Raw genomic sequence first — 25,239 nt, forward strand, 5'->3', positions numbered from 1 at the left:
CAAAAAAAACTTGACATGAACAATAACGCCCGGGTGTTGGAGTCGCTGCAGAGGATTGAGACAGGGTTTTACTATCCTAAAGTAAAGTGAATTGTTGTTTAGAGGTGATTTCGTGTTGTGCTTTGGTAACTGAATGGGTGTGTCTACACTCTCTTGGCAGTACACACCGGAAGGGAGGGGGGCCTGTCCGCTTGTGAGTTCGTTTCGAAGCCGCCGGTGTTTGTTATGGGAGCGAACTAGGAAGAGGGCGACGACAAGCTACGAGTGAAAACACAACGAAACGAGAGGCACTTTACGGATTTTATGTGTATTTTAGCTTAGTTCACTAGAACTAAACGGCGGTTGGATATGATATTTTTCAAATTATTTATCATTTTTTGCTACCTACGGGATATTAGAGGTAAGTTTTCCATTCACTTACACAGGGAAAGTGTTCAGCGATGACGCTAAACGGATCAAACAGTTGCACTCTGGCTTTCTGACTTGCTAGCTAGGTGGCTAATGTTCATGTTAAGATTACTGCCTGAACACGAGTCGATTCCAAGCGGGACAAAATTAGCTTTGGTGTCAGGTTGAATAATTAAACCCGACACACACAAGGTAAATGGAAGCTTTTTGACAGTTCTTGAGTGGGAAAACTCGTGTTGTGTCTACGAGCAAGAAGCTCTTCAGGCGGACAGTTAGACAAATCTACACAGACAGCAGGAGGAAACATTCACTACTGCTGGAAATATTGCAAAAGGTTCTCTAAACTTAGCTCAACTCGTTACTTACACTGACACCTCATAGTTACATCTACAAAAGACAAAGCTGTTCAAAGGTAAACGAACAGCTATTTTGTAGTTTCTCCCCAGATCAGGCAGCTAATTCAGTTTCTGTAGATATCAACTTAGTTGAAGGTAAGCTGTTTCACTTGTAAGCATTGTGTTGTGAATTCGAAAGCCACTATTTAAAGTAAATCCAGTGGGACAACCTTTGTTTTAACATCCCCCCCAAAAAAATCTAAGTGCTGAAAGTCTTCAAAATAAACCAGTTTTTAAAGTTTTCTCTGCCCATTGATAATAATTGCATAACTTTGATTCCTATGACGTTGTCTTTATGGACAATGTCATTTATGTTTTTCCTGCTGTGAAGTCAGACCTGCCAGTACCAGTTTTTGTCTGATGCAGAAAGGAGAAAACATGTGCTTCACGTGTTTTGATCAGGTATTAGAACCAGCAGAAAGTGAAGGATTTACATGATTTTCCCATTTATTGATCAAACCACATGTCTCTAACCTTTATCAGAGGCTTACAGGAATAAAAGTGCTTCTAATTGCATCTGTCAGTACAGTGTTTGCCAACCCAGCTCCTAAAGGCACACTGCCTGGGATTCTTTACATGTTTCAGTTTATGGCTGATTAACTGGCTTTTGCGCAACGGTGTGTTAAATCAGGGAAACATCTAAGATATCCAGGACAGTGTGTCACAAAGACCTGGGTTGGGAAACACTGTTAGTTAGTTAGTTGGTTAGAAAAGTGTCAGATATCTCAGCATTTGGTCTTAAACTGGTGACATTGTGGGCTGCCACTCACTTATTAAATTGATAAATTTAATAAGTAAAGAATATTATTAATGTTGAATATATATGGCAAACTCCTGCATAAATAAATAAAACAAGACCTTTATTGTTTATGTATTTGCTTATCGGTGACTCTAGCTTATTGGGAGGTGAAGTTGTCTTTTAATCTGAACGTTGTAGGTTTGATTCCAACTTCATCGTGTCACATGCGCTCACAAATGCGCACTGATTGCGCATTTGGGTGAATGTGGCTCTGGACTAGAAAAACACTGTTTAAATTTATTTACAAAATCTTAAGTATGAGCAGACAGAACTGAAAACATAAAAAGAGGTCCAAGTTTATTTCATAGTGCAGTTTCAAAGAAACATTTATTTATATTACACTTTTTAGTTAAAATATAATACAACTATGTTTAGCTTATTTAGAAATTTGTCATGTTTCAGTTACATTCAAAAATACTTTGTTGCAACTCATTATTCAAGGTTCTTCAAGAAGTTGCGGTAGACAGCTACAGGGTGTCCTGTAGACGTCTGTGTTGCAGTGGTTGTGAAGAAGCCTCTGACTGAAGACATTGTTGTATCACAACAGATAATGGATAACAATTTAACCCTGTTTCTATGGAAATCTACAGTCCTCTCTTTTGTCTTGTTCACATTCAAAATGAGATGATTGTTTATACACCATGAAAAATGTTTGATTAAATTAGATATTCACATTCAGTTCAATGTGATTTGAAATGGATGAAGTTATATGATCTTCAGGAAGAAGTCTGCCCATTAGCAAACAGGCACAGACGGGTAGCTAATTAAGTCAAATTTACAGGGAAAGCATAGCAGATGGATGACTTGTCTCTCTAATTACAGTAGATTCAGCAGCTTTAAATTTGGGGGGGAAACTATTGTCTTTAGGGAGTAAAAGGAAACTCTATCTGGCATGTTTTTTCTCACACAGTAATCTGGACAGAGCCAGCCAATAGCCTCTGTCACAAAAGAACCTGATTGTGCAACCACTGAGTGGGTGGTTGCACAAACCATATGTCATCCCTACATCGCTCCCTCCACCAAAAAGCCTGCTTGCCCTTATACGAGTCAGCTGATGTGGGCTGTGATGTCCTCCACTGTTGAGTCAGCAGCAGAATAGAGGCTGGCTCACTTCAGTCATCTCACAACATACATTGAAATGACAAAAAGACACCTTAATATCACTCCGGAAGTGCTTTATGAAATCCAAGATGGCTGGAGCCCAACATGTCTGCGTTAAAGGCCCACACACAACCACACACGTTCACTGCTGCTGATGTCAGTGAGGAGGGGGTTCATGTACAATCTGGATTAAAGCTGCTTTAAGTTTTATTGAGAATTTATAGCAAATGCCCAAAAAGGAAATCATAATTAATTATGTGATGGCTGAACATATGTGTAGCAGACCTCCTCCTCACCCAAATGAAGGATTTAGGCTTTACTGATGAACAGTGAGGTTCATTAGAAATAAGCCTTGAGTTTCACTGAAGGAGGAGCTGTATGTACAAATATAATATTATATAATGACAACTTTTTTTAGGTTTTGAGTTTTCCCCTCATCAAAAACATACCTAGAGTGTTACTCTGATTCTTTCATTGATGTTTGAGAAATCCTTCAATCTCCTATTTGAACGAGAGGATGCCTAAACATTTGCCCCCACAAAGTTCCTCTTTGGAACTGCGATCTCCAGCCAAGCCTCTGCCTCACAGAGCAACCCTTTTCAAATTTCTGAACAGGACTTTCTATGTCTAAAGAATAGCAGCAGAAGGAGGTGATATTACTCATCTGCAGCAAATGTGTCAGTTTGTGTCAATGTTAGCATAAAATCAGAGCAGACAACTTGGACCAGTCAGTGTCAAAACAACAACAGACTGAGTCCAACAGCTTCACCACACTGCTGCTTTCACAAACCACATTGTGATGGCATGAAGTTCCTGTACTCCAGCCCAGCTTTGCTTTGTTAAGTCCTGTTTGGTTATTTGTCTGGCATAATTGTGTTGATGTGAGCCAGGCTTTTTTTCAGTTTTGTTAAGATTTGTTTTCTTAATTTCATTGTTGTTGATCCTTAAGAGTATTTATTTAAGAATTTGGTTTTTCCAGGTTACAACTAAACCTCAGGTTTGTTTGTTCTTCGCTGTGGGATGCACAGCTAAATCCATAGTTAAGCGGGAGTTGCCAGTTATATGATGTTTTTGTTGTCAAACTATCAACTCGCCTGCAAAGCCCAGAAGAGTTGAATCCATGCTGTTACCACTTCCTCGCTTCTTGTCAGCAAAATGGTTTCCTTTCTGTCAAGAGCTGCTCTTTGCAACGGCACTTGAAATACTTTGCTCTGCAATCCTCAAGATGTGCAGCAGCAGTGAAACTGTAAAAAAAAATGTTTTAATTACTTCTCCTTTAGTATTAATTACTGTCCATTAATCCATGTGTAAAAAGTTAGGAGTGAGGCTGGGCTGTTACAGAACAAAAACACAGAAGTGTTACTATTTTGACCGGGTTTGTGCTTGAACACCCACAGAGACTTCAAATAACTCAGGTATGGCATGTTTTTGTGAAGATGCAAATCTCTTGTGAATGTGCCAAGGACATCTTTGTCGGTGGTTTCTGATGTACAACTGATTATAAGCAAACGAAATGAGACAAGAGGTTCATTTCAAATAATCATTGATGACGTTTCATGACCATTTTGAGAATTATAAGAAACGGCTGAAAACTACATTCTTTTTTTTATTTAACATAAAGATAGAAGATTATTGTAAAAGAAAAAAAAAGATAGAATAAAACATCTAAAATAAGTGTAATTATTCAGGATGCACAATCGTAACAGCAGCTCTGTGTTTTAGGAGCTGAAGGCAGAAAACTGCATAAAAGTCAGGTGGATTTGCTTTGCTGTAATAGTTTATATTTTTTTGTCTTTGTTCCTAAACCTCAAAGTAGAAATAAAGCAGTGTTTCTTAAATATAGCCATAAAACAAATACAGTCATTTATTATGCTTTATAAAGTATTCTTTCAAGAAGATGATTTGGGTTTTATGGCTATAGAAAAGTTTTATTTACTGAGTATGGACAAAAATCCCTTTTTTACTTTTTTTATTTAAAAAATTGTTGTGTTAGACCTAGGATTAAACATGTAAAGGCTATTTACTGTCAATATTAAATATCAATAAAGTTTCCACATCCTCCTGAGAGAGGATATCTTGCAGACTGGGATAGCGGCATTTATTTTGGTACCAAATTCCTTGATTAGAAAAATACCCTCCACCTTCACTGAAAGCCCGTCCAGGCATCCCTAAGCCTGTCTTAGTTTGTTTACATTGTTGTCATTTTAGAAGTTAGATGAACGCGGCAGATTGTTGCTGTTTCCTATGTGCAGTCATGAACAAGTTGCTGCTAGCCTGGTACAGCCTCTCCCTCCGTTTGGGGAGTTGTGACTCCCACTACATTGCAGTTCAGTTTTACAGAGCAAAACAGTGCAGTGGGAAAATAAAAACATTTGATGTTTCAGACAAAATGTCTCTCAACTTCATTTTCTTACTTTTATAGTGCTTTGCCACTATAAAAGTAAGGCATTACAACCTCAAATATTTCTGATAAACACACTCGCATGGTGTTTTTTGGTTTGTATCAGAATACTGTGTCAGGATGACAGAAATAAGTCATGTTTCCTTATAGTTTAGCTGGTTGTGATAAGTTTGACTCACTTAGTCCTGTACCATTTAGTTGTTTTTTTAACAGCAGCATTTAATGAGCTACTAATGCAGCAACAAAAAAGAAAAGGAGTGAAATTAACTAATACATAAAAAAAAATCTGATTCTCCCCACCAAGGCAAACGCCAGCAAACATTGGTTCATTTATGCACTTTGTTGTGAAGTCATTAAAACCAATAAGAATAAATTAATTCATAAATGGGGATAATGTTATTTCTTCATTTTCTGTTGAAGCAAACCAGAAATTGGTATTTCAATCCTGATCGGTGCAATTATATATTGTTTCTTTGGTTCCTCTTGCATTTTCAATAAATTGGTTTTATTGAGAATAACAACATTAATCGTCATCTATTTATTCCACCATTTGTGTTTTGCACTTTAACACTTTCATGAAGGTTAATGGAGCTAAATCAATAATTAAAGTTCTCTGCTTAATAATAAATTGTCAGCTCTGATGCCATTATTTTGAAAACTGCCGAGACAACACCAACAGCAACCAGTATTTAAATGGCATCCAGTGTTTCCTTGGAATGGAGCTTCTTACTACTCGAGCAGCCTTCATTCACTGGCATTGAGACCTGCTATTCTGTGGAAACAGGCCCCCAGTCACCTGACGCGCATCATGCGCTCTGCTCTCCTCGTATTAAACTGAGGACTCTGTGTTTTTGATAAAAGAACAAAGGAAGCGGTTAGAAAGAAAGATGGCTGGAAGAACTCTGTGGGTTTGAGGCGTTAAGATGAATAAGCCTTTTCCATTGGGAGTGACAGCTTTACCCTGCTCAGTTTTGGAGACATTCCTAACATTTTCTAGCATGACTCATTTGATAACTGCTCATTCAAGTGTTTTGTTTTGTCCCAGAAATCAGAGAAATTATATTGCATCTGCAGTTTTAAAAACAAAGTTTGCCTCATTGTATTGTTGAATTGTCTTTCAGGCCAGTTTGAAAAGCCGTTGAACAAATATATTCGCCATTATGAGGGTTTGTCGTATGACACAGAAGCTCTGCACAGCAGCCATCAGAGAGCCAAAAGGGCCCTTCATCCGCAAGACCAGATGGTTCACTTGGATTTCCATGCTCATGGAAGGTCAGTTCAATTCAAAACGCACACACACACACACACCCTCCCTCGCTGAAATCTTCCTAATCTGCTGCGGAAATTTGGATTCTTTGTCTGCTTTATGTCGCTCCTTTCTGGGAAAGAAAAGATTGTCCAACATGTACCAAAGCAGTTTAAAATGTCAAAAAATTTAGATATTATTATGTCATTTAAATATCTTGCTCATTGCACAATACGCTAAGTTGGAACACTTCCCATTTTTGTTGCCCGTGGTTTCTCTTTGGAGGTAGGAATTTAATAAGCAGAGGAGAAACCCACAAAACTTTTTCTTTATTTTTTTTGAGTGGATTTATGGGAAATCCCAGTGATTAGTCTGTGCTTGAGCTTCTCAATCTGTTAGATCACAGTTGGCATAGCATTATGATTTTTATGGCTGCAGCTAACGATTATTATTTTAGTAATGAACTTTTCTATTGATGAATAAAAAAATTGGCCACATTCTGCAGATTTTTCATTTAACCACTTAGGGCTTTTGTCTACAGACTCTTGAAATACCTTGAAAATTGCAATAAAGAAATAATTTAATTCATTCTAAATAAGCATTTTATTTCCTAAGATACTATAACAGCTCAGCTGTTTTTGCTTGACTTGGCATCAATACAGCATAGAGTTCATCACTGGATTAAGAAATTGATAATTGCATAGCAAAAGTGCTTAAAAGGATTATTTGTTTTACAAAGTATGTCACATGAGAAGTTCTTAATAGAACCCAGTAGAACCTTTTCAACATGTTTTTTTGTCTTTTAAATATTTTAAGATAAGTTTTTTTATCTTAAATTTGATATGTCTGCATTTTTTGTAGGGCTTTGGCTTAGTTATTGCTCTGATTAACATGTTCTTCAGTAAATGGTGTCTTTTTGAGGCTGTGTAATTCAGTTAACAATTAATCAGTTACTAAATTAGTTAATGATTATTTCAGTAATCAATTAATCTGATTAATCCTTTCAACCTTTAGCAGTTTGCTTAATATTGCAGAAGCAGAAAAACTACTTGGATGCAGTGTTTAGAAGGTCATTACCATTTGTCATTCAGAATCTGCTCTCCTAGATTAGCTGTAGATTTTAGTGACCAAGACATTAAAACTAATGCAGAGCGATGGGGGAGATTTTGATGATAGAGAAGAAATATTCACAATAATATTGCTTGTTTTTATAATATCATGCATCTGTGACTTACCTGGAGTGAACAGCAGGGAGTGTACACTTGATGCAGAAGCTTGTAAAAATTCAACAGATGAGCCACTTTAATGAGTGTTAAGTCTACCAGAAGGAGTGAAAGGTTTACAGTGCTTCATGCAAAATTTGAACTGCTGGGTTATTTAGTGTCGCTTTGCTCTTGGATGGTTGTTTATTACAGAGTTACTGTTTTGTAACGGCGTACACAGTCCAAATGAAAACACATGTATGCAACATTTTGTAGCTTTTATTTGAATAACAAATGAAATGTCGTACACAGAATCATAAGCTGCTTTTAGGGACATGCAAAGCAGAATGTCTTCGTATTTTGCTTGTGTTGTCTATGGAGAAATATGATCCGTTTTCACTGTTATTGATTTTGCAAAAATGTTTTATATTTCTGTGTTGGATTTCAGGAATTACGTATTCATCTTTATCAGCAAAGATGATGTCTTAGAGTTCTAGCTTTTATTTTGGTTGTCTCTCCTTCACCTTTCAGTGTTACATGATGATCGTGACACTGTGAATCTCTTATCTTTAGATTTCCTTCACTTTAAGCAGTTTTGAAACTGCACGGAAACCTGAAACTGCTGCTGCGTAAGTTACTCATCAGGTTGTTGCTAGGTAACCAAAGAGCGAGTGAGTTGCTAGGTAACCAAAGAGTAAGAGAGTGAGTTAGCTGATGCCACCAACCTTGAGAGGTTGAATAGCTAAAGCCTTTCCTCTGCCTACATCCCCCATAATGCTGTGCGTTTTGGCCAGGAATTCAGTGATATTGATCACGTTTTTCGCTATATATATATATATAGCGAAAAACGCTATATATATATAGCGTTTTTATTGCCCAGTCGTATCTCGCATTGATATCCATATAATTTTTTTCATTCCAGAAACCAGGTGCATCGTATCAAAACTAAAATATTGAAAAGTACATTTATTTTAAATATGTTAAACATTGATTTCTTTTCAAATGTGGAACTTTACATGAGACCAATATAAAAAGATGGATTTTTAATAAGATGCATGCCATTCAGTTTTGCTATTCTGCTCCTTTTGCATTATTCACTACATTGCTGCATCGTGCCATGGAGGCAGTTAGCCTTGTGACTTTGCTGAGCTGTTAAGGAAGCCCTGCTTGCTTTAATAGCAGCTTTCAGCTCATCGTTGGGTCTGATGTCTGATCGTCTTATTTACTGCCTTATCATCTCTATGACACAGGTGTCAAATCAGTTCATGATAACCGATTTCCTGCAACGTCTAGATTTGTTTCTGTTTTAACAATCCCCCTAAATAAGTCATTCCTGAGTAAAGATTTCAGCTTTTAGATTCAGTAATGTTCAACAAGAAATGTATCTAAAAGTTGCAGAACGCTGGATCACCAGGACTGGAGTTGGACTCCTGCTCTTTAGAGGGTTTAAGTCAAGGAGATTTGGTGGCCAGTGAAGCACAGAAATACTGTGGTCATGTGTGTAATCTATATAACTTTCACATTTTGAAGTGAGTTACTGAAATGCAGAGATTTTCTGGGGGTATTCTAATGTGTTGGGATGTGCCAGTATAACTATCTTTACATCTGCCTTCCTCAGGGATTAGAATAGTATTATTATTATCCAGGTCTTTTAGCTGTGTTGTATTAATGGATACTAATATAGACTATTTGTTCTGTTGAGAGATTGTACTTTTACCACTAGACTATTTGTAGCTGAAATAATATACTACAGATGCTAAAGGGGACATTTTTAAAATCCTTTAAATGGTATATTACCAAAGATATATGAAGCTATTCAAAATCACATTACAAGGTTTCCCCCAGAAAACGTGCTACGCCCGGTGTTTGGATGCTAGGGCAGTCATTCACCCAGCGACCCGTCATGTTTTTGAGTAAAAAAATGTTTTAAGTTGACAGAAAATTTTAAAATATCACTTGATAATCATATGTTATTGAAAGATAGGAAGATTAACACCTAAACACCAACTATAAAGTCTTAAAAAATGCAAAACATTTTCAAAAGACTTGAATAAGTATGCAATGCTTAGCCTGGTGGGGGCACAAGTAAAGCCTGGTGGCCCGCCAGGCTTATAATACACTGAGGGAAACCCTGCATTAGGTCCTTCAAGAAGTCACGAAAAAGAGTTGAGATAAAAAGATAAACAGACTTCACTTTGTGTTTAACCAGAGCAGAGGCCTTTGAATCTTTGTTATAATGTCATAACATATTATGACATTAATATTTGTGACCAGATAAAGAGAATAGTGACCAAGCATTTTCTAAATCATCATAGGTAAAGAACCAGTTGAAGTTAAATGATAAAAAAATGACCTTTAGTAATATTATGTACTCTATCTATGCTATAGTAAGAGTTGTAATTTTGTTCAGATGTTGAAATGTAATTATTTATCTGAATTGAATTGAATGCTCAAATGTATTACCTATTTCATTCAAAGAACCTTAAAACATACATGGTGAGGTATAATAATTAGAATTTTGAGGAAAGAGATGAATTTAATACAAACTGGGAAAAGGCTGCAACATAACAAAGTGGAAAAAAATAAAGATGCATTGTACACCAACATGGAAAAAAAACCTTCGTAGTAGTTTTTGTAATCATTGTAGACTTGAGTGTCTTTAATCTTACTGGTCACCAGTAATAACCAGTTACTTAGAAGGCTGTTATTGTGGATAATTTGGATGTGCTTTTATTCATGGTGTCAGTGACAGATGTCACCTTTGATACAGTTGGCTGTTGCCTGTTTGTTCTTTATATCAGTGGTAGCCACACCCATTCCCACAAATAACACCAGTGTCCAGCTTGAAGAGCAGACAGTTTCACCTGTGCTTCTGTATTAGTCTTTACATGCACAGACTGGACATGCTGTGCTTAATATGTTGAAGAAAACATGCATTTGATTTAATCTTTGACCTCATTTGTTGAATTACCAGTTATATTAACCTAGTTTGGCAGCAATTTTGACCTTTTTGTTGTTGTTTTCTTTTTGTGTTTACGTGTTCAATGGTGTGCATGATGGTCACATGCAGATGAAAACATCTTTGACATTTCATATATGTCTGTAATTGTGAGAAAATATAACACAAACTCACTCCCTACATTTTCAGTTATTTTTATTTTATGTTGGGTTTTTTCAGTTCAGGACTGAGCTGCACATTTTATTTAAAAACCTATTTAGGATTTAACATTTAGCAGGCAGCAGCTTGCCAGTTGTTCACAATGTGGATGTAAATAAAATATATTATTAATATTAAAATTCCAGTTAATAATGTTTTATGTATAACAAAATAAAACCAAATCTGCCTGGAAGGTGGTGGAAACGGGGGGCTGAATGATGAGGAACATGTGAATGCTTGGACAGGTCAGAGATTCATCCTGCAGTGGGAAATCCTGCTCTCTGTCTGACCCTCAAAACGCTGCTTACTTTGTAACGCTGCTAGACCTTCAGTTATATCCCTGTTCACTTTAAGAAAAATCTATTTTCAGTCAATCAATCAAATTTTATTTGCACAACACATTTAAGTAACAAGGCATTTCAAAGTGCTTTACATCATGAAAACACAAAAGATACAAAGTCATGCAACATAGAATCAACAATTGAAACATTAAATTTAGTCAGGCGCCATCGTTAAATTCTTAATCGATTATGCTTCAAAGGCAACTTAAAACAGTGTTTTTCAGTCTAGATTTTAAAGACACTCAGTGTTTCAGCAGTTTTGCAGTTTTCTGGAAGTTTGTTCCAGATTTGTGGTGCAAATAAGCTGAATGCTGCTTATCCATGTTTGGTTCTGGGGATGCAGAACCAGAAGACCTTAGCGGTCTGGAAGGTTGATACAACAGCAGCAGATATTTAATGTATTGTCGTGTTGAGCTGATTTCAGGCCTGGTTGCTAGTTTAGAAACTTGATTTTTACTAATGTGCAATTTATCAGTGTCTGATGCTGAGTAGAAATCAGGCCAGACGATTTTCCAAGCAAATATGTGGCTTTGTAACAAAAAACTGAATGAGATAAAATGACTAACATGTCAGAGCTGCTCTCTGTAAAACCTGTTGTTGGTCAGAACTCATTGCTATTTCTCACAGAGGACTCATTATTTATCCTGCAGCGCTGCCAACTGCATCAAAGCACGACTAAGTTATAATCTCTGAACAAACAAATATAATGGGGGAGAAACATAGTTAAGATATTAAAGTGTCCCCATTTACCAACATGATGAAGCCAAAATGGTTAAACTCACAGGGTGTCAGTGACTAAGAAGCAGTGGTGATTCAGAGTTGAGTCATGTGGAAGAACCTTCACAACCGTCTGATTGCATAAGAATTATGTTAAGCAGGGATGTTTCTTGTCGTTTGAAGAGTTTCAAGCATCACTGCAAGGCAAGTTTCTGGTAAGCTAGTGGCTCATATGGGATTACACCAGCGATGAGTTTCTTTTTTTATCCTGTTCTTTTGACATAACTGTTCTAGAGAAAATCTTTAAGCAGCAGCCTGCAGAATAAAGTGACAAAGCTTTCATTGTGGTTGTTTGTAGTACAGCCCTGAGGTTTTCACTGTGTTTTCCAGCACAGACCTTATTTTATGATCTAAGTTTGGATGCTTCACGTTTACTTCTGAAGCTAATTTTCCTCTTTTTTTTATCTTTAGACATTTTAACTTGCGGCTAAAGAGAGACACAAAGCTCTTTTCTCCAGATCTTGTCATTGAGATGTCAGGACAAGAGGAACCCATCGACACGTCACATATTTACAGTGGAGAAATCTTCGGTAAGGCTGCGCTTTCGTCGCATCATTTCCTGTTTACCGTTTCCTCATTGTCTGTCTGTCTCTTTTAAATGATTTATTGTAAGTAACCTCACAAGTCTTACTGATTATCAAAATCAAGTAGGGATCTTAGCCTATCAGTATAATTATTTTTTAAACATTTCCTTTGTTTTTTTTTTGTTTTTTTTTTGCCAGTTGCACCCCTGAATTAAAAATAAAAATCTAACCTTTAGCTAAAGGCAGTATGGAGAAACACCACATCTAATATTAATCAAAATTTAGAAAAACATTTAAGCTGATTAAACCTGGAAACCTATCCAGTATCTGTGTCGTTGTCCGGTTTCAAGAAGAAGATTGTCTTTGATAAAAGGATTAGTCACCCACCCAAAACAGTGGAGGAAGAAAACAGTTAAAAAATGGTTTTGGGTGACTGATGCTGCTAGAGAACTCACTGAGGGTAAAAAGGAAATGAGCAGGTTGGGTTCGACCTGGCCGGGTTCACCCGAGTGAGTAGAGTAAATCCAGTTTTCTTCCAACCCATCCCCCAACATATTTTAATTTCCTTTCCTCTTCTTCCTGCTGCACGTCTCCTTGTAAGTTCACACAAACATTAGGAAAGGAGCTTTTATTGTCAAACAAAAGGTGAAATGGGAAGTTTATGCCATTATGTTTTTGTGCCTGGGAGCGTCGTCTGGGGGCATCTTAGAGTTGAACCAAAAAAATTATTGTAGTTTTATGTTGTTTTAAACTTGGTGGTGCAAAGATCAGTGCAAGTACCGTAAATAAAAGCTGCATTTAAAATGAATAGTCACTTTGAAGAGTGAAGGTAGCAGAGATCTAGCTGTTGATTAGGATTCTTGCATTTATTGTTTAAACTCAGATTATCTGTTTAACAGGACGTGATCTAGATTTTTTTGTTGCTCTTTCCTTTGTTTGGCAGGTGAACAGGGGTCTCTGACTCACGGCTCGGTGGTTGACGGGCGCTTTGAGGGATTCATTAAAACACACCAAGGAATGTTTTATGTTGAACCCTCAGAGAGGTATCTGGAGCGCAGCAATGTGCCGTTCCACTCCGTCATCTATCATGAAGATGATATTCGTAAGTACTGATTAAAACCAATGTTACGAAATGAAGTAAAAATATTTGCTAACTCTTTATTTGAAGGGGTGTGCATAAGACTGGCATGACACGATCAAAAACATAACATAACATGTGTTATGAACTCAAACTAGTCTTTAAGAATGTTTATGACATGTTGTCATGAAGTGTCATTTGATAAATAATGACAATTATAATGCACAGTTGGACTAAAAGTTGTATTGAAAGTCCATTAGAAGTGTCAACTTTGCATTATTCGGTCAATAATGACCCTTTTAAGTCAAAGTTCTATTAAAATTTGCATAAAAAGTCCATTAGAAGTGTCATTATTTACCGAATGACGCTTCTGAATGACACACTTAAAGTGTTACCAAATATTCAACTGGATTGAGGTTGAAGTCAGAACATCAAGAGCCACGTTGCACTGACAAACGTTGCATTCCTTGTGTCAAGCTGCAGATCAGTGGTTCAAAATCCTTCTTTGCTCATTTCATTTGGAAATCAATGGTTTCAAAGTCTGGAGGAAGAATTGAGAGGCACATAATCCATGTTGCTTGAAGCCCAGAGTGAATTTGTCACAGCCAGTGATGGTTTAGGAGCCAAGTCATTACTGGTGTTGGTTCACTGTGTTTTCACTAACACAGGCGTCTACCAGGGCGTGGAGATGCTGATTTTATTTTCTGAAACACTGAATTCAGACTTTTATTATCTGCAAACCATAATCATTATCAATTTCACAATATTCAAGTTTTTTAGATGTACTTTGTTGAGGTATGAGCTAATATTAACTGTATATTCTTTATTCTTTTAGAATAAAAATGTGGTTTTAAATCCTGATGAAATGTTCAAGTGTTTGTCACTAGGTCTATGAAGTATTGCTATGCTAAAACAATTTGTGCTAAATTGTCAAATTTGACTATTCCAGTTTGTAAAAATTCCAATTTGCTATTTATCGAATTGGAATTTGTAAAAATTCAAATTTGCTATTTATCAAATTCCAATTTATTTATCATATTCTAATTTATTTGTCAAATTCCAATTTGTAAAATTCCAATTTATTTATCAAATTCCAATTTATTAAATTCCAATTTGTCAAATTCCAATTTATTTATCAAAATCCACTTTGTCAAATTTCAATTTATTTATTTATCAAAATCCAATTTATTTATCAAATTCCAATTTGTCAAATTTAAATTTATTTATCAAATTCCAATTTATTTATCAAATTTAAATTTCAGACTGTATTTCGTCCAATTTTGTACAAACCTGACATTTTGAAGAACACGTTGTGTAAACAGATTACTTTTCGGACAATTTCACCTAAAAGACGTCACCATGGTGTCACATTTTTGTTAACATACCTCCAGTTACACACATATATAGATTAATTTGACCTTTTTGAGTTAAAAAAAAAAAGATCTCTCTTGTAAGTCGCAGCTGGGCATATCTAGCTTTTTCACTTGCATTTAAAATGTTTTATCATAATTAAGATTATTTTAGCGGCTTTCTATTCACCTCACAATGCTCCCAGAACATTTACTGTAAACTTATAGATACTGAAAGGACATTTGATGTGAGAAATATAGAAAATCAATCATTTAATGCATTTTTTTGCACTTCTGCCCACAAGTGAAAGGCCTTTTGATCAGCAGTTGTACAAGACCTCTTTCATAAGAACAAAGACGTCTTTTTCCAACAAAATGCCAAAAAAAACACATTGTCAGAGCTTGAATCTGTTCCTGAAGTGTGTGTTCAGTCAGTTTCACCGGTTTAGTCAGCTGCTAGGGAATAATGGAGGGGAATGTTTTCGTCTCTGTGGCGATGATGATGATGTAAAGGTCAGCATAGTTTCACATCTCACTGCTGCTTCACAGCCATCTTGCTTTTAAAAAAAACCTTTATGTGAAGCTTTGTGATTTTATTCTTATTCGGTTATTTATACCTTGATTATATAGCATAAATGTAATTATCATTGCTGGTAGTTTTATAAGTAGTACAACTGTAATGGAAATAATTTCCTTTACATTTTTTCTTTATTTGGCTTTTGTGTACGTTGATAAATGTACAGAGAAAAAAATCTTGTTTGAGATGTATTAATGATGATGTCTGGCTTTCTTTGCTTTTTGGTGATAATAGTTAGAAAAATAGTAAATTTTTCATTAACATTTTGGTGCCAATGCTGTTGTGAAACTTTGAGTCAAAGTTTCACAACAGCTTTTATTAAGTCCAGCTGCTCCGTTCTTCCACTAATCAGCTGTCATATCAAAACGAATCATTATGTTCCTTAAACATTTCAAAGTCATTCCCGTATCTCCGCTCTATCTGCCAGATTATCCTCACAAGTACGGCTCAGAGGGCGGCTGTGCTGACCGCTCTGTGTTTGAAAGGATGAAGAAGTACCAGGCGTCTGCAGTCGAAGAGCCGAGCGATGTAAGTGCTGACATCACAACAAACCTGGCCGTCGTCTCTGATAGCTAAAAGCGCAGCTGGGCAAGGATGGTGGACGAGTGAACTTTGCTAAATCTGTATTTTCTTTGGAGTTTCTTTTGTTTCAGAGCAGAAACTGCTCTATACCTTTGATTTTTTCCCCTCTCTAGAAATGGATTGTGTTATTTAACAGAATAAAACAATCAGAACTGACCTGATGTGTTTGGGTTTTTTTCCACAGGGGGTAAGCAGGGTGACAGAAGACGATGACGCTTACGGTCCAGTTATTCTGAGGAAAAAGAGGGCAGCTGGGAAGGAGAAAAACACCTGCCAGCTCTACATCCAGACTGACCACTCCTTCCATACTTACTACGGCTCCAGGGAGGCCGTCATCGCCCAGGTAGCTGTACACAGAAACAGCTGTTTGTAAAAGCATGTTATGATAAATCAGTTGAATTCTGTTGATTTTATTTACATAGCAGTGACTCTCAACTCCAAAAACTTTTCAAGACAAACAGATCCAGTTGATATACAGAAATAAATTCAATTCGTTCCAGTCACAGAAACAGATTGGCGTCAGTTTCAGCATGGCTCGAAGTGACCCAGTCCCACATTTGGTCCTCATAGACGCCACGGACGGGGGGCTAATGAGTCGAGAGCTAACATTAGCCCCACATGGACTCGCAAACAAAACCATTGCAGAACCTCTGGCATCTGCAGCGATACTGGTGCTGTGAGAAACTGGATGAACTGAGGATTTACACATCACAAAAAATATTAGGAAGTGGATTAAAAATATAGGGTATTCTTGACTTACAAGAACATAAAAAATCTTTTGAAAGCCTACGGTAGCTTTAAATTGATTAAACTCTGAGATTTCAGTTTTTCTGTCAACATGCAAACGGTATCTTATTTCTCAAATCCCGCTTCCCCTCTTCTGAATTTCCACTACACTATTACACTGTATCAGGTTCATGTAATGCAAATAAAAACCTGGTCTTTCCCTTTGCGGCGGGGTGATGTTAAAGTATTTTATTAGCTTCTGTTTGTGCCCTACTGCTTATCTAATTAATTTCATTTTCTGCAGATCTCCAGCCATGTGAAGGCTATTGACTCCGTTTACCAGGACACAGACTTCTTGGGCATCCGAAATATCAACTTCATGGTTAAAAGGATCAGGGTGAGTTGAAGCTATGGGAGAGTTGGTGTAAAATAAACTTAGCTCAAACAGATGATAGTGTTTCAAGAGCCTGTAGTACGATGAAGTCTGTACCTGTAGTCCCTTCTGAAGTTTGAATTTGTAATTGTTGACCTTGTCTAGATCAACACCACAGAGGACACCAAGGACAACAGCAATCCTTTTCGCTTTCGTAACATTGGCGTGGAAAAATTTCTGGAGCTGAACTCTGAGCAGAACCACGACGGCTTCTGCCTGGCCTACGTCTTCACCGACAGGGACTTTGATGACGGCGTGCTCGGGTTGGCTTGGGTCGCCGTTCCTTCAGGTCCTCATCACAGCCAGACACTGTTTTTTTTTTTTTTCTCTAGTGAAGTTTATGAACATGTTTCTCTTCATAAATGTTATGTGCTGCTTTTACATGTTTTTCTGCTCCACTTTGGTTAGAAACAGTTTCATCCTGCATACTTAGGCATCATATGCAGGATGATGTTCTTTCTGCTTTGACCAGTCAGGGTGATTGTTTTTTTTTTAATTCCTCATACAACAGATTAATATTAATGGTAATAAAACCATCAGTTCAGCCCTGAAATTAAATAATTTCTGAATAAGTATCCAAGCCAAAGTACTTGTTATAGTAAAATTGAAAGAGCCTCTTTGATATTTGAAGAATTTATCAAACTGAGACCCATCTTAAATATAAAAGATGAACATTGACAGCACTGTTTTAAACAGCTACTTAAGAGGCTGTTAAAGCAAAAATACTCTGGATTATTGAAATACTCCAGGTAGCATCTGTCTTCTCTTTCCAACTAAAAACAGGTCAAAGAACATGAAAACACGCAAATTCAGATCTGTTCAGTGGACTCTGCTGTCTTTTTAATAAACTTCACCTCAAATGTCAAAGTAGAATTATATTTGGAGCTTCAGAGAGAAATAAAAAAAGTATTGTTTTTCATGTCAAGGCATATATAATCCACACACATTGGCTACTACATGCAGTACAGTTTCAGTTTATGATGAGGAGGGAATAACAATTTTCACTCAGTGGTATTTTTATGTAAGAGCAATTTCTTGTCCTCTGAGAGGAGCTTTTATATCTTTTTCTCTTGTTCTACATCTGATCCATAAGCATTTAATAAAAAATGTTCAACATTTATTGAATGAAAAACCTTAAGAGGCATGAAAATGCACATAATTATAGTTCCCTAACATGTTAGGCAAACACAATCTGACACATTGCTTACATATTTCCAGGGGTCTGTACAGTTTGTGTACAGTTTGTTTTAACCTTTGACGTGCACTCGTCCTTCATATTATAATGCAGGAACAGTTTCATTTTAAGAAGCTTCATAGTTAAGATTCACCTCAGAGCCTTCTAATCTTCTCCCAAATACTCTCTTCTTTATAACTGCAGCCATTCACAGAAAAAGCTAGTGATAGTAGAGTGAAACCCGTTTTCAAGAGTTTCTGATCTTAAGAGCAGAAAAGAAACTGAGCGACTGGCATAAGGGGAGAACACACATTTCTGAGCTTTTTTTGCAGGCACTTCTACAAATTGGTAGTTTTGTTTAGATAGACGCCACATATATCTGTGCTAATCATGTTTTCAGTCTTCTTCACTGGGTGTGGTTGCTTTTTTTCCCTACATAATCCTGTCAGATTTTATCAATAAACTATCAGATGCTTTTACTGTTACTAAGCTGATAAAAAGACATTTAATCAAATTTCAGGTAACTCTTCTGTTACCTCACATCCCTGTATTGTTTTTTTTAAAATTTATTTATTTAATTGCCTCTCAACAGGAAGCTCTGGAGGCATTTGTGAAAGAAACAAGCCCTACTCTGACGGGAAGAAGAAATCTCTCAACACCGGTATCATCACTGTGCAGAACTATGCTTCACACGTCCCTCCTAAAGTGTCACACATCACCTTCGCTCACGAAGTTGGACACAACTTTGGCTCTCCCGTAAGCTAGTCGAAACACTGCGGCTCACTCAGAGCTCCTCCGTGTGTGCTGCAGGTAATTTAAGTGCTTCCTGTTTTACAGCATGACTCTGGGGGTGAGTGCACCCCTGGAGAATCCAAGGAGAAGTTGAAGAAGGAGTCGGGAAACTTCATCATGTACGCCAGAGCCACATCGGGGGACAGACTGAACAACAACAGGTTCTCCATCTGCAGCATTCGGAATATAAGCGCAGTTCTGTTGAAGAAGAAAGATAACTGCTTCGTTGGTAAGCTTTCTTTGTTTAACCATGTTGAAAATCTTTTTGTGTGTTTGATTCTGTTTTAATTGTGTATCTCTGCTCAGAGTCTGGTCAGCCTATCTGTGGTAATGGACTGGTGGAAGAGGGAGAGGAGTGCGACTGCGGCTTCGGCGTTGACTGTAAGGACCAGTGCTGCTATAGTGCCGACGAAGGGTTGGGAAAAAAGTGCAAACTTAAACCTGGAGAAATCTGCGGGTATGGCTTTCCAAGAGTACAATATCTTGTCAAACAAACAACATTGTCATGGCCTAACGTTTTCCACTTTTAATTGCATGTGTGTAATGTTTCCCCCCCCAGTCCAAGCCAAGGCCCGTGTTGTGCAACTGGATGTTATTTTAAGGGTTCTAGTGAGAGTTGCAGAATGGAATCTGAATGTGCTGAAGAAAGCTTTTGCAACGGACTCACTGCTCTGTGTCCAACCTCAAAACCGAAGGCAAACAACACCTCCTGCCACGAGAACACACAAGTTTGCATCAATGGGGTATTCAGTTAATTTCTAATGTGCTTCTCTGTGTAGTATAAGTAGTATTTAATGTTTTAAAAAAAACTATGTGTTTGAAATACAGACACTTCTAAAATGAGTTTGAAAGCAGAACACGTCAATCGGTGATATTACTACATTGCAGTTTGGACACTTATTTTACATTTAAATTGCTTAATTGCTGACATTTCAACTCTTTTGGCAAAAGTAAAACTAAGGAAAACCAATTTCAAGCAGCAAATGCAGAAGCAAGTGTTACTTTTTCAACTTTCTGCCCAAATCATTCTTCACCTCTAACCTTTAAATGCACATAAACACTGACAGTGACCTGACACACTTATGTTAAGATGACTAAAGGTGCCTCCAAAAGGAACTACGTGACTACAAATGAAAATAGGAACAGTACTCTCTGTGTATTCTGTTCATTAAGTCACTTTTTTTCTTGCTTCTTTGTGTATTAGCTCTGCTCTGGTTCTGTTTGTATGAAGTACGGTCTGGAATTGTGCACCTGCGTCAGCAAAGACGACAAGAACGAAGCAGCTGAGCTCTGCCATGTTTGCTGCCAGGAAAAAAGTGAGTACATCTGTTGCCACTGTGTTACATCCAACAGTAGAAATCCTCACTCAGACGTATTTGTTGTATTATAGCCTGAAAATTAATTAGCCACTCTGAGCTATTCTAATTAATAAGATACATTAATTAGAATAGCTCAAATTACTTTAATAAACCAGTTTCTTTGTTTCTGTAGTTTTTTTCCTTTCTCATTTAAGCAACATGTTGTGAGGTTTTACTTTGTCTTTATTTCATTCAGATGATGCCAGCACCTGCAGCAGCACCGGTTCAGAGAAATGGGCTAAATTCTTTAATAAAGAAGTGAAAACCCTGCAGCCTGGCGCACCCTGCAACGACTTTAAAGGATACTGTGACGTCTTCAAGAAGTGCCGACTGGTGGACGCCGACGGGCCACTGGCCAGGCTGAAGAAAGCATTTTTAAACCCAGAGCTGTATGAGAACATCGCAGATTGGATTGTGGTGAGTGTCTGCAGCAGACATGTTTAGCACATAAGAAATGCAGACACATTTCCATTAAAGCAAACACATCGAGCCTTTGACATGTTTTATATTTCCTGCCGTTCAGGCTCACTGGTGGGCTGTGCTGCTGATGGGAATTGCTCTCATTATGTTGATGGCGGGTTTCATCAAGATCTGCAGTACTCACACACCCAGCAACAACCCCAAACTTCCCCAACACAAACACCTCACAGGTATAAAATGTTGGGCAATATCCTCGATCAGCGTTTAATCAACAACATAAATGACGCATTGATCCTTTGCAACTGCGTCACCTAATCATTCGAGGCGCCATAATGGACGTCGGGAAGAATAGCACGAGTTCAGATGATTTCCTGCGTTTTGGTGCAGCTTATGCAAAAATGGGAAATTTCACAGAGGGAGACAGAAAATTGTGGCTTACTAATTTAAAGTTTCTAGAAACTCATCAAATGTAGTCAATGATTATGTAAACTGTGATTTTGAACTAAACTGGTGAATTTTTCTTACATTTTCAGTGTGGGATTTTTCTGCTGCAGCAAAGGAAGAATTTATTTTAAGGTTTTTTACAAATGTTTGCTAAGGGTGCCAAAAAGATATACATTTGTGTCTTTTGTGGCTTCTGATGAGTAAAAAAAGACAACAAACAAATAAGTTACATTTGTGCTAAAATGCTTGTACTACTTGTTTGTTTTATGACATTACTATCTGTAAATCCTTGTTTTGCTGAGTCATTTATCTTGAGTCTCTCTGACATGAATCTTGCAGATACACTAAGAATAACCAGAGGTCAACGACAACAGCAGCAGCAGCAGCAGCAACGGCGAGGTCAGCAATACCAACCAGATTCCGGAGATCGGGTCCTGATGCAACCCCTGAGGCAGTGAGACGACGCTCTGCTCCTTGCCTTTGTTCTTAGTGCCTACAGCAGGAGCACTTTACTCCAAAGAGTTACCTTTACCACAGAAATCAAATTTCAAAGAACTTTGAATCGAAGATGTTTTATTGTGGGGGCTGCCTTCTTCCCCCTCCTCTTCTCTGAGAGCCAGTTTAATGATGGTTCACAAAGCTTTTATAGGAAACAAATCTTTCAAGGAGGGACAAGTTTGCCGTAGTTTTTCCACGTGGTCTTAATTATCTCGCTTTGTTTCTTTCAAATATTTTTTTTCTCATCTTTTATGAGAACGGATGGTTATGAGAATATGATTTTGTTAGTGTGGCCTTAATTGTCTTTTTTTTTTTTTTTTCCTCGCCAATTGCAATTGTGTCTGTCCTGCATCTTTTCCATCGTCAGCATGATGGCAGCTGAACATCGTTACATGAGTTTTAGCTGCCGGTTTTAAAAAAATCGCATTGACATCATTGCTGGAGGATTCATTTTTTTCAAACCAAATGCATTTGATTTCTAATGTAAGCATCCTAATTGTTTGGTGTAGAGTTTCCCCCCCTTATTTCAGAGAAAAAACATATTTCTTAGGGGATCTAAGTTGTCTACTGTTCTAATTCACTTTCTCAGGATTACTAATAGCGCTGAAGTGTAAAGATGGTTGCATGCATATCTTAAAAAATGCATGAAAACATGGTGTCGCCGCTAATCTGAGGGTTAGACTCTGCAGACTGATTTGCACTTGCTATTGTACACAGAACTGAAAGAGTTTGAGAAACTTATTTTTTATCCAACTGATTGTTCCATGGTTTTACTCCATCGTAGTAAATTCATCACTCTTCTCTAGTAAGTTAGTCAGCTGTTAAAGAAAAAGGCCAAATAAAACCACCTGAAACCAGACGGTTCAGCTCTTTTGGTTTGAATGTAAATAGGGATTTTTCTTTCTTTTAGTGAGATATATTGCATTTCAGACGACTTTGTACATGTGGAGAAACTGAGTCTAATAGGGGGTAGATTGTAAATTTTAATCGCTTTGCCGCTGCTGACGTTATGTGAGAGCGAACAATCAGTATGTCTTCTGCTAATCTCCTTTTTTTTTTTTTTGCTTTACTCTGCGGTTTTCATCTGAAAAGCTTTATTGTCCTCTTAGTTTGTGTAACTGCTTGAAAATGTGCCTACGTTAAGCAGCATGACTAAAGTTGCATGACTGCTAAACATGAACTGCTGAATTTCAAAGGTTTGGAAATATTTGAGAATATGGTATACATGTGCTTCTTCTTCTTTATTTTTTTTTAAGCCAAATCTTTAACTTCTTCTGATTTTCATATTCCCTTGTAACGTAATTTTAAATCCCAGGTTGAAGTTCAGAGGTCCTCATTCAGGATGTTCTTCATATCTCCTTTGAAGAGATGAGTGGGTGAGTCTTTGGTTTGAGGTGTTGCTGAAGAGTAAAGAGCGTTGCTGTCCGGAGAACTGCTGCAACCCAAAGTTGTTTCTCGTATGCAAAGAGCCAGGTTCCCACTGATCAGCCTATGCAGAGAATCAGAGTTCATCAGTGAACAAGCTGGCCTCATCAGAGAAATGCCTTCTACATTTCTAAACCAGAACACAGGAAAGGTTTTCATACAGATGTTGGGGGGGGGGGAAAGCTTACAAGACGACAAAAACCTTTTTTTTTAACTTACTGCTTAGCTTTTGGTGCTGATGGTGTTTTTTTTTTATTATTCAGACATTTATGGGTGTATTTTTTTCTATGTTGAAGCAGTATGACATGGGTGATCCTCAGTGGGTTGATATCTCTGGGAAATGTGTTTATTCCTTGTGATGTGAAAATGTGCACTGACATAAGCGCAACCGAATCCAACAAAAGTAAAGATTCAGAGCTGTGGTTTGATTTTAATGTCTTTTGTCTTTTTGTACCACGTTTCGGTGCAGTTCTTTTCGTTCTGTGTCCCATCTGGCTTACTTTGAACATTTTACAAACTTGCAAGAAATGTGCAAAAACCTAATTTCTTTACAACTACTTGAAATAAAGTAATAAACTAGAACTGATTAAAATGCTTCTTGATGCTTTTGTAATAACAATAAAGTGTGATTAAATTGTATACACGGTTTTTATATTGGAGTGGTATTCAATGTGTCACAGTTCAATGATGACTGTTGGCCACTAGAGGGAGCTGCTGACTCGAGTTAAAAAAAAAATCACAAGGTGATTAAGAAAGAGCTGCTTCATTCTTCTGTTTCAGTATCTGTCTCCTTAAATCCATCACCTGTGAAGCTTTTATATCGTTTTTTCCCACCTGAAATCTGTATTTACTGTTGGACCTTTGAGTCTCAAACTGGCTGCTGAACTGGCTCAGAAAGTTAATGATCCAGTCAAAGTCTGCATTGAAAGATATGTTTGGGGAAGTTGTGATAAGCCTTTTACACCTAAGAACATTGTTCCAGTTTTCAAGCACGGCGGTGGTGGCATCATCTATTTCACTGCCAGTCATACCGAGAAAAGGAACAACTTCTCCATTCTTCCACATAATACATTTTCATCTACTTGCTTGAAACCAAACTGGGTGTTCTAACGGAAAAGTTATCCATAACTTTTTAAAACTAGTTATTGGGTGGAAAAAGCACAGTAGACTGATGCTAGGAAGCTTAAAGGGGACGTATTATTCAAATATCATTTTTGTACACTTTTGTTCTTCCTTTTGGATCTCGGCTCTTTATAGAAAAAAGATTTTAAAATTTAAATTTTTTAACCAATAAGCTTATACTTAAGCCAATAAGTTTATGTTTTGCGGTGTCTGGAAAAGCAGCCGTTTCATAATCCTCTCAATTATAGGGTTGCCACCCGTCCCTTAAAAGACGAAATCGGCCCGTAGTTGGCTGTTAAATGTTGCGTCCCGCGACGGGACACGGGACGCGAGTTGTTCCCTATGTCTATGAATGTCAATGTCCAATAGACATCCATATCACATATCAAGACTAATTGTAACAATAATGACCAAAATTAAACGCAGGATATATTAAGGTCAGCTAAATTGTCGTGGCGTGGGCTAAAGGACCCTACGTACCGACGCTCTTGCTGTTGCCTAGAGACGGACACTACGTAGCCGCGGTGAGCTGCTGTCGACCGCGTCTTTTTAAAATATCCTCAACCCGATTCTCCACCGTCCTTAGAACCAAAACCTCTCGTAAAGCTACGGACGTGAGAAGGAAGACTCAAATCCCAGGCTGAACATAGTGAAGATGAATACAGGCAATTAAAACAAATGTGTTCGTCCTGGTGGTGTGCACTGCTGCGTGATGTCAGAATGGATCAGGAGAGGAACTGCAGACCCGGTTAGAACCTAAAGAACCAGACATCAGCTTCTTATTGTGGTTTTAGTAGACTGTTATAGTTTGATTATTAGATAATCAATTATTTGCTTATTTAATGTATAGTCGTATCCGCCAAAATAATACAAATGGCCATTTAAAGAACAAATCATATTAAGCGATTAA

At 37.4% G+C, this 25,239-nt stretch overlaps 1 protein-coding gene across 1 annotated transcript; it reads left to right on the forward strand.

Annotated features, from left to right (window-relative positions):
• The first annotated feature begins 149 nt into the window (after window positions 1–149).
• On the forward strand, window positions 150–23,846 carry adam10a (ADAM metallopeptidase domain 10a). Its single transcript, XM_008405369.3, has 16 exons — window positions 150–400; window positions 6,226–6,376; window positions 12,239–12,357; window positions 13,295–13,453; window positions 15,783–15,883; window positions 16,122–16,280; window positions 16,968–17,060; window positions 17,202–17,385; window positions 18,863–19,026; window positions 19,108–19,291; window positions 19,369–19,519; window positions 19,622–19,805; window positions 20,267–20,378; window positions 20,617–20,837; window positions 20,944–21,070; window positions 21,624–23,846. Exons 1-16 carry the CDS (start codon window positions 349–351, stop codon window positions 21,740–21,742), a joined length of 2,280 nt encoding a protein of 759 aa, XP_008403591.2. The 5' UTR covers window positions 150–348; the 3' UTR covers window positions 21,743–23,846.
• Window positions 23,847–25,239: the final 1,393 nt, after the last annotated feature.

This window comes from Poecilia reticulata, chromosome 3, assembly GCF_904066995.2.
Source record: "Poecilia reticulata chromosome 3, P_reticulata-male-v2, whole genome shotgun sequence".
Classification (NCBI taxonomy): Eukaryota; Metazoa; Chordata; class Actinopteri; order Cyprinodontiformes; family Poeciliidae; genus Poecilia; species Poecilia reticulata.

Excerpts from the sequence above, each read along its gene's own strand:
- adam10a (XM_008405369.3), top strand. The coding sequence starts at position 349 with ATGATATTTTTCAAATTATTTATCATTTTTTGCTACCTACGGGATATT. Across the intron at positions 13,454-15,782 it reads CTATCATGAAGATGATATTC|ATTATCCTCACAAGTACGGC; the intron begins GTAAGTACTGAT and ends TCTATCTGCCAG. Across the intron at positions 17,061-17,201 it reads TCATGGTTAAAAGGATCAGG|ATCAACACCACAGAGGACAC; the intron begins GTGAGTTGAAGC and ends GACCTTGTCTAG.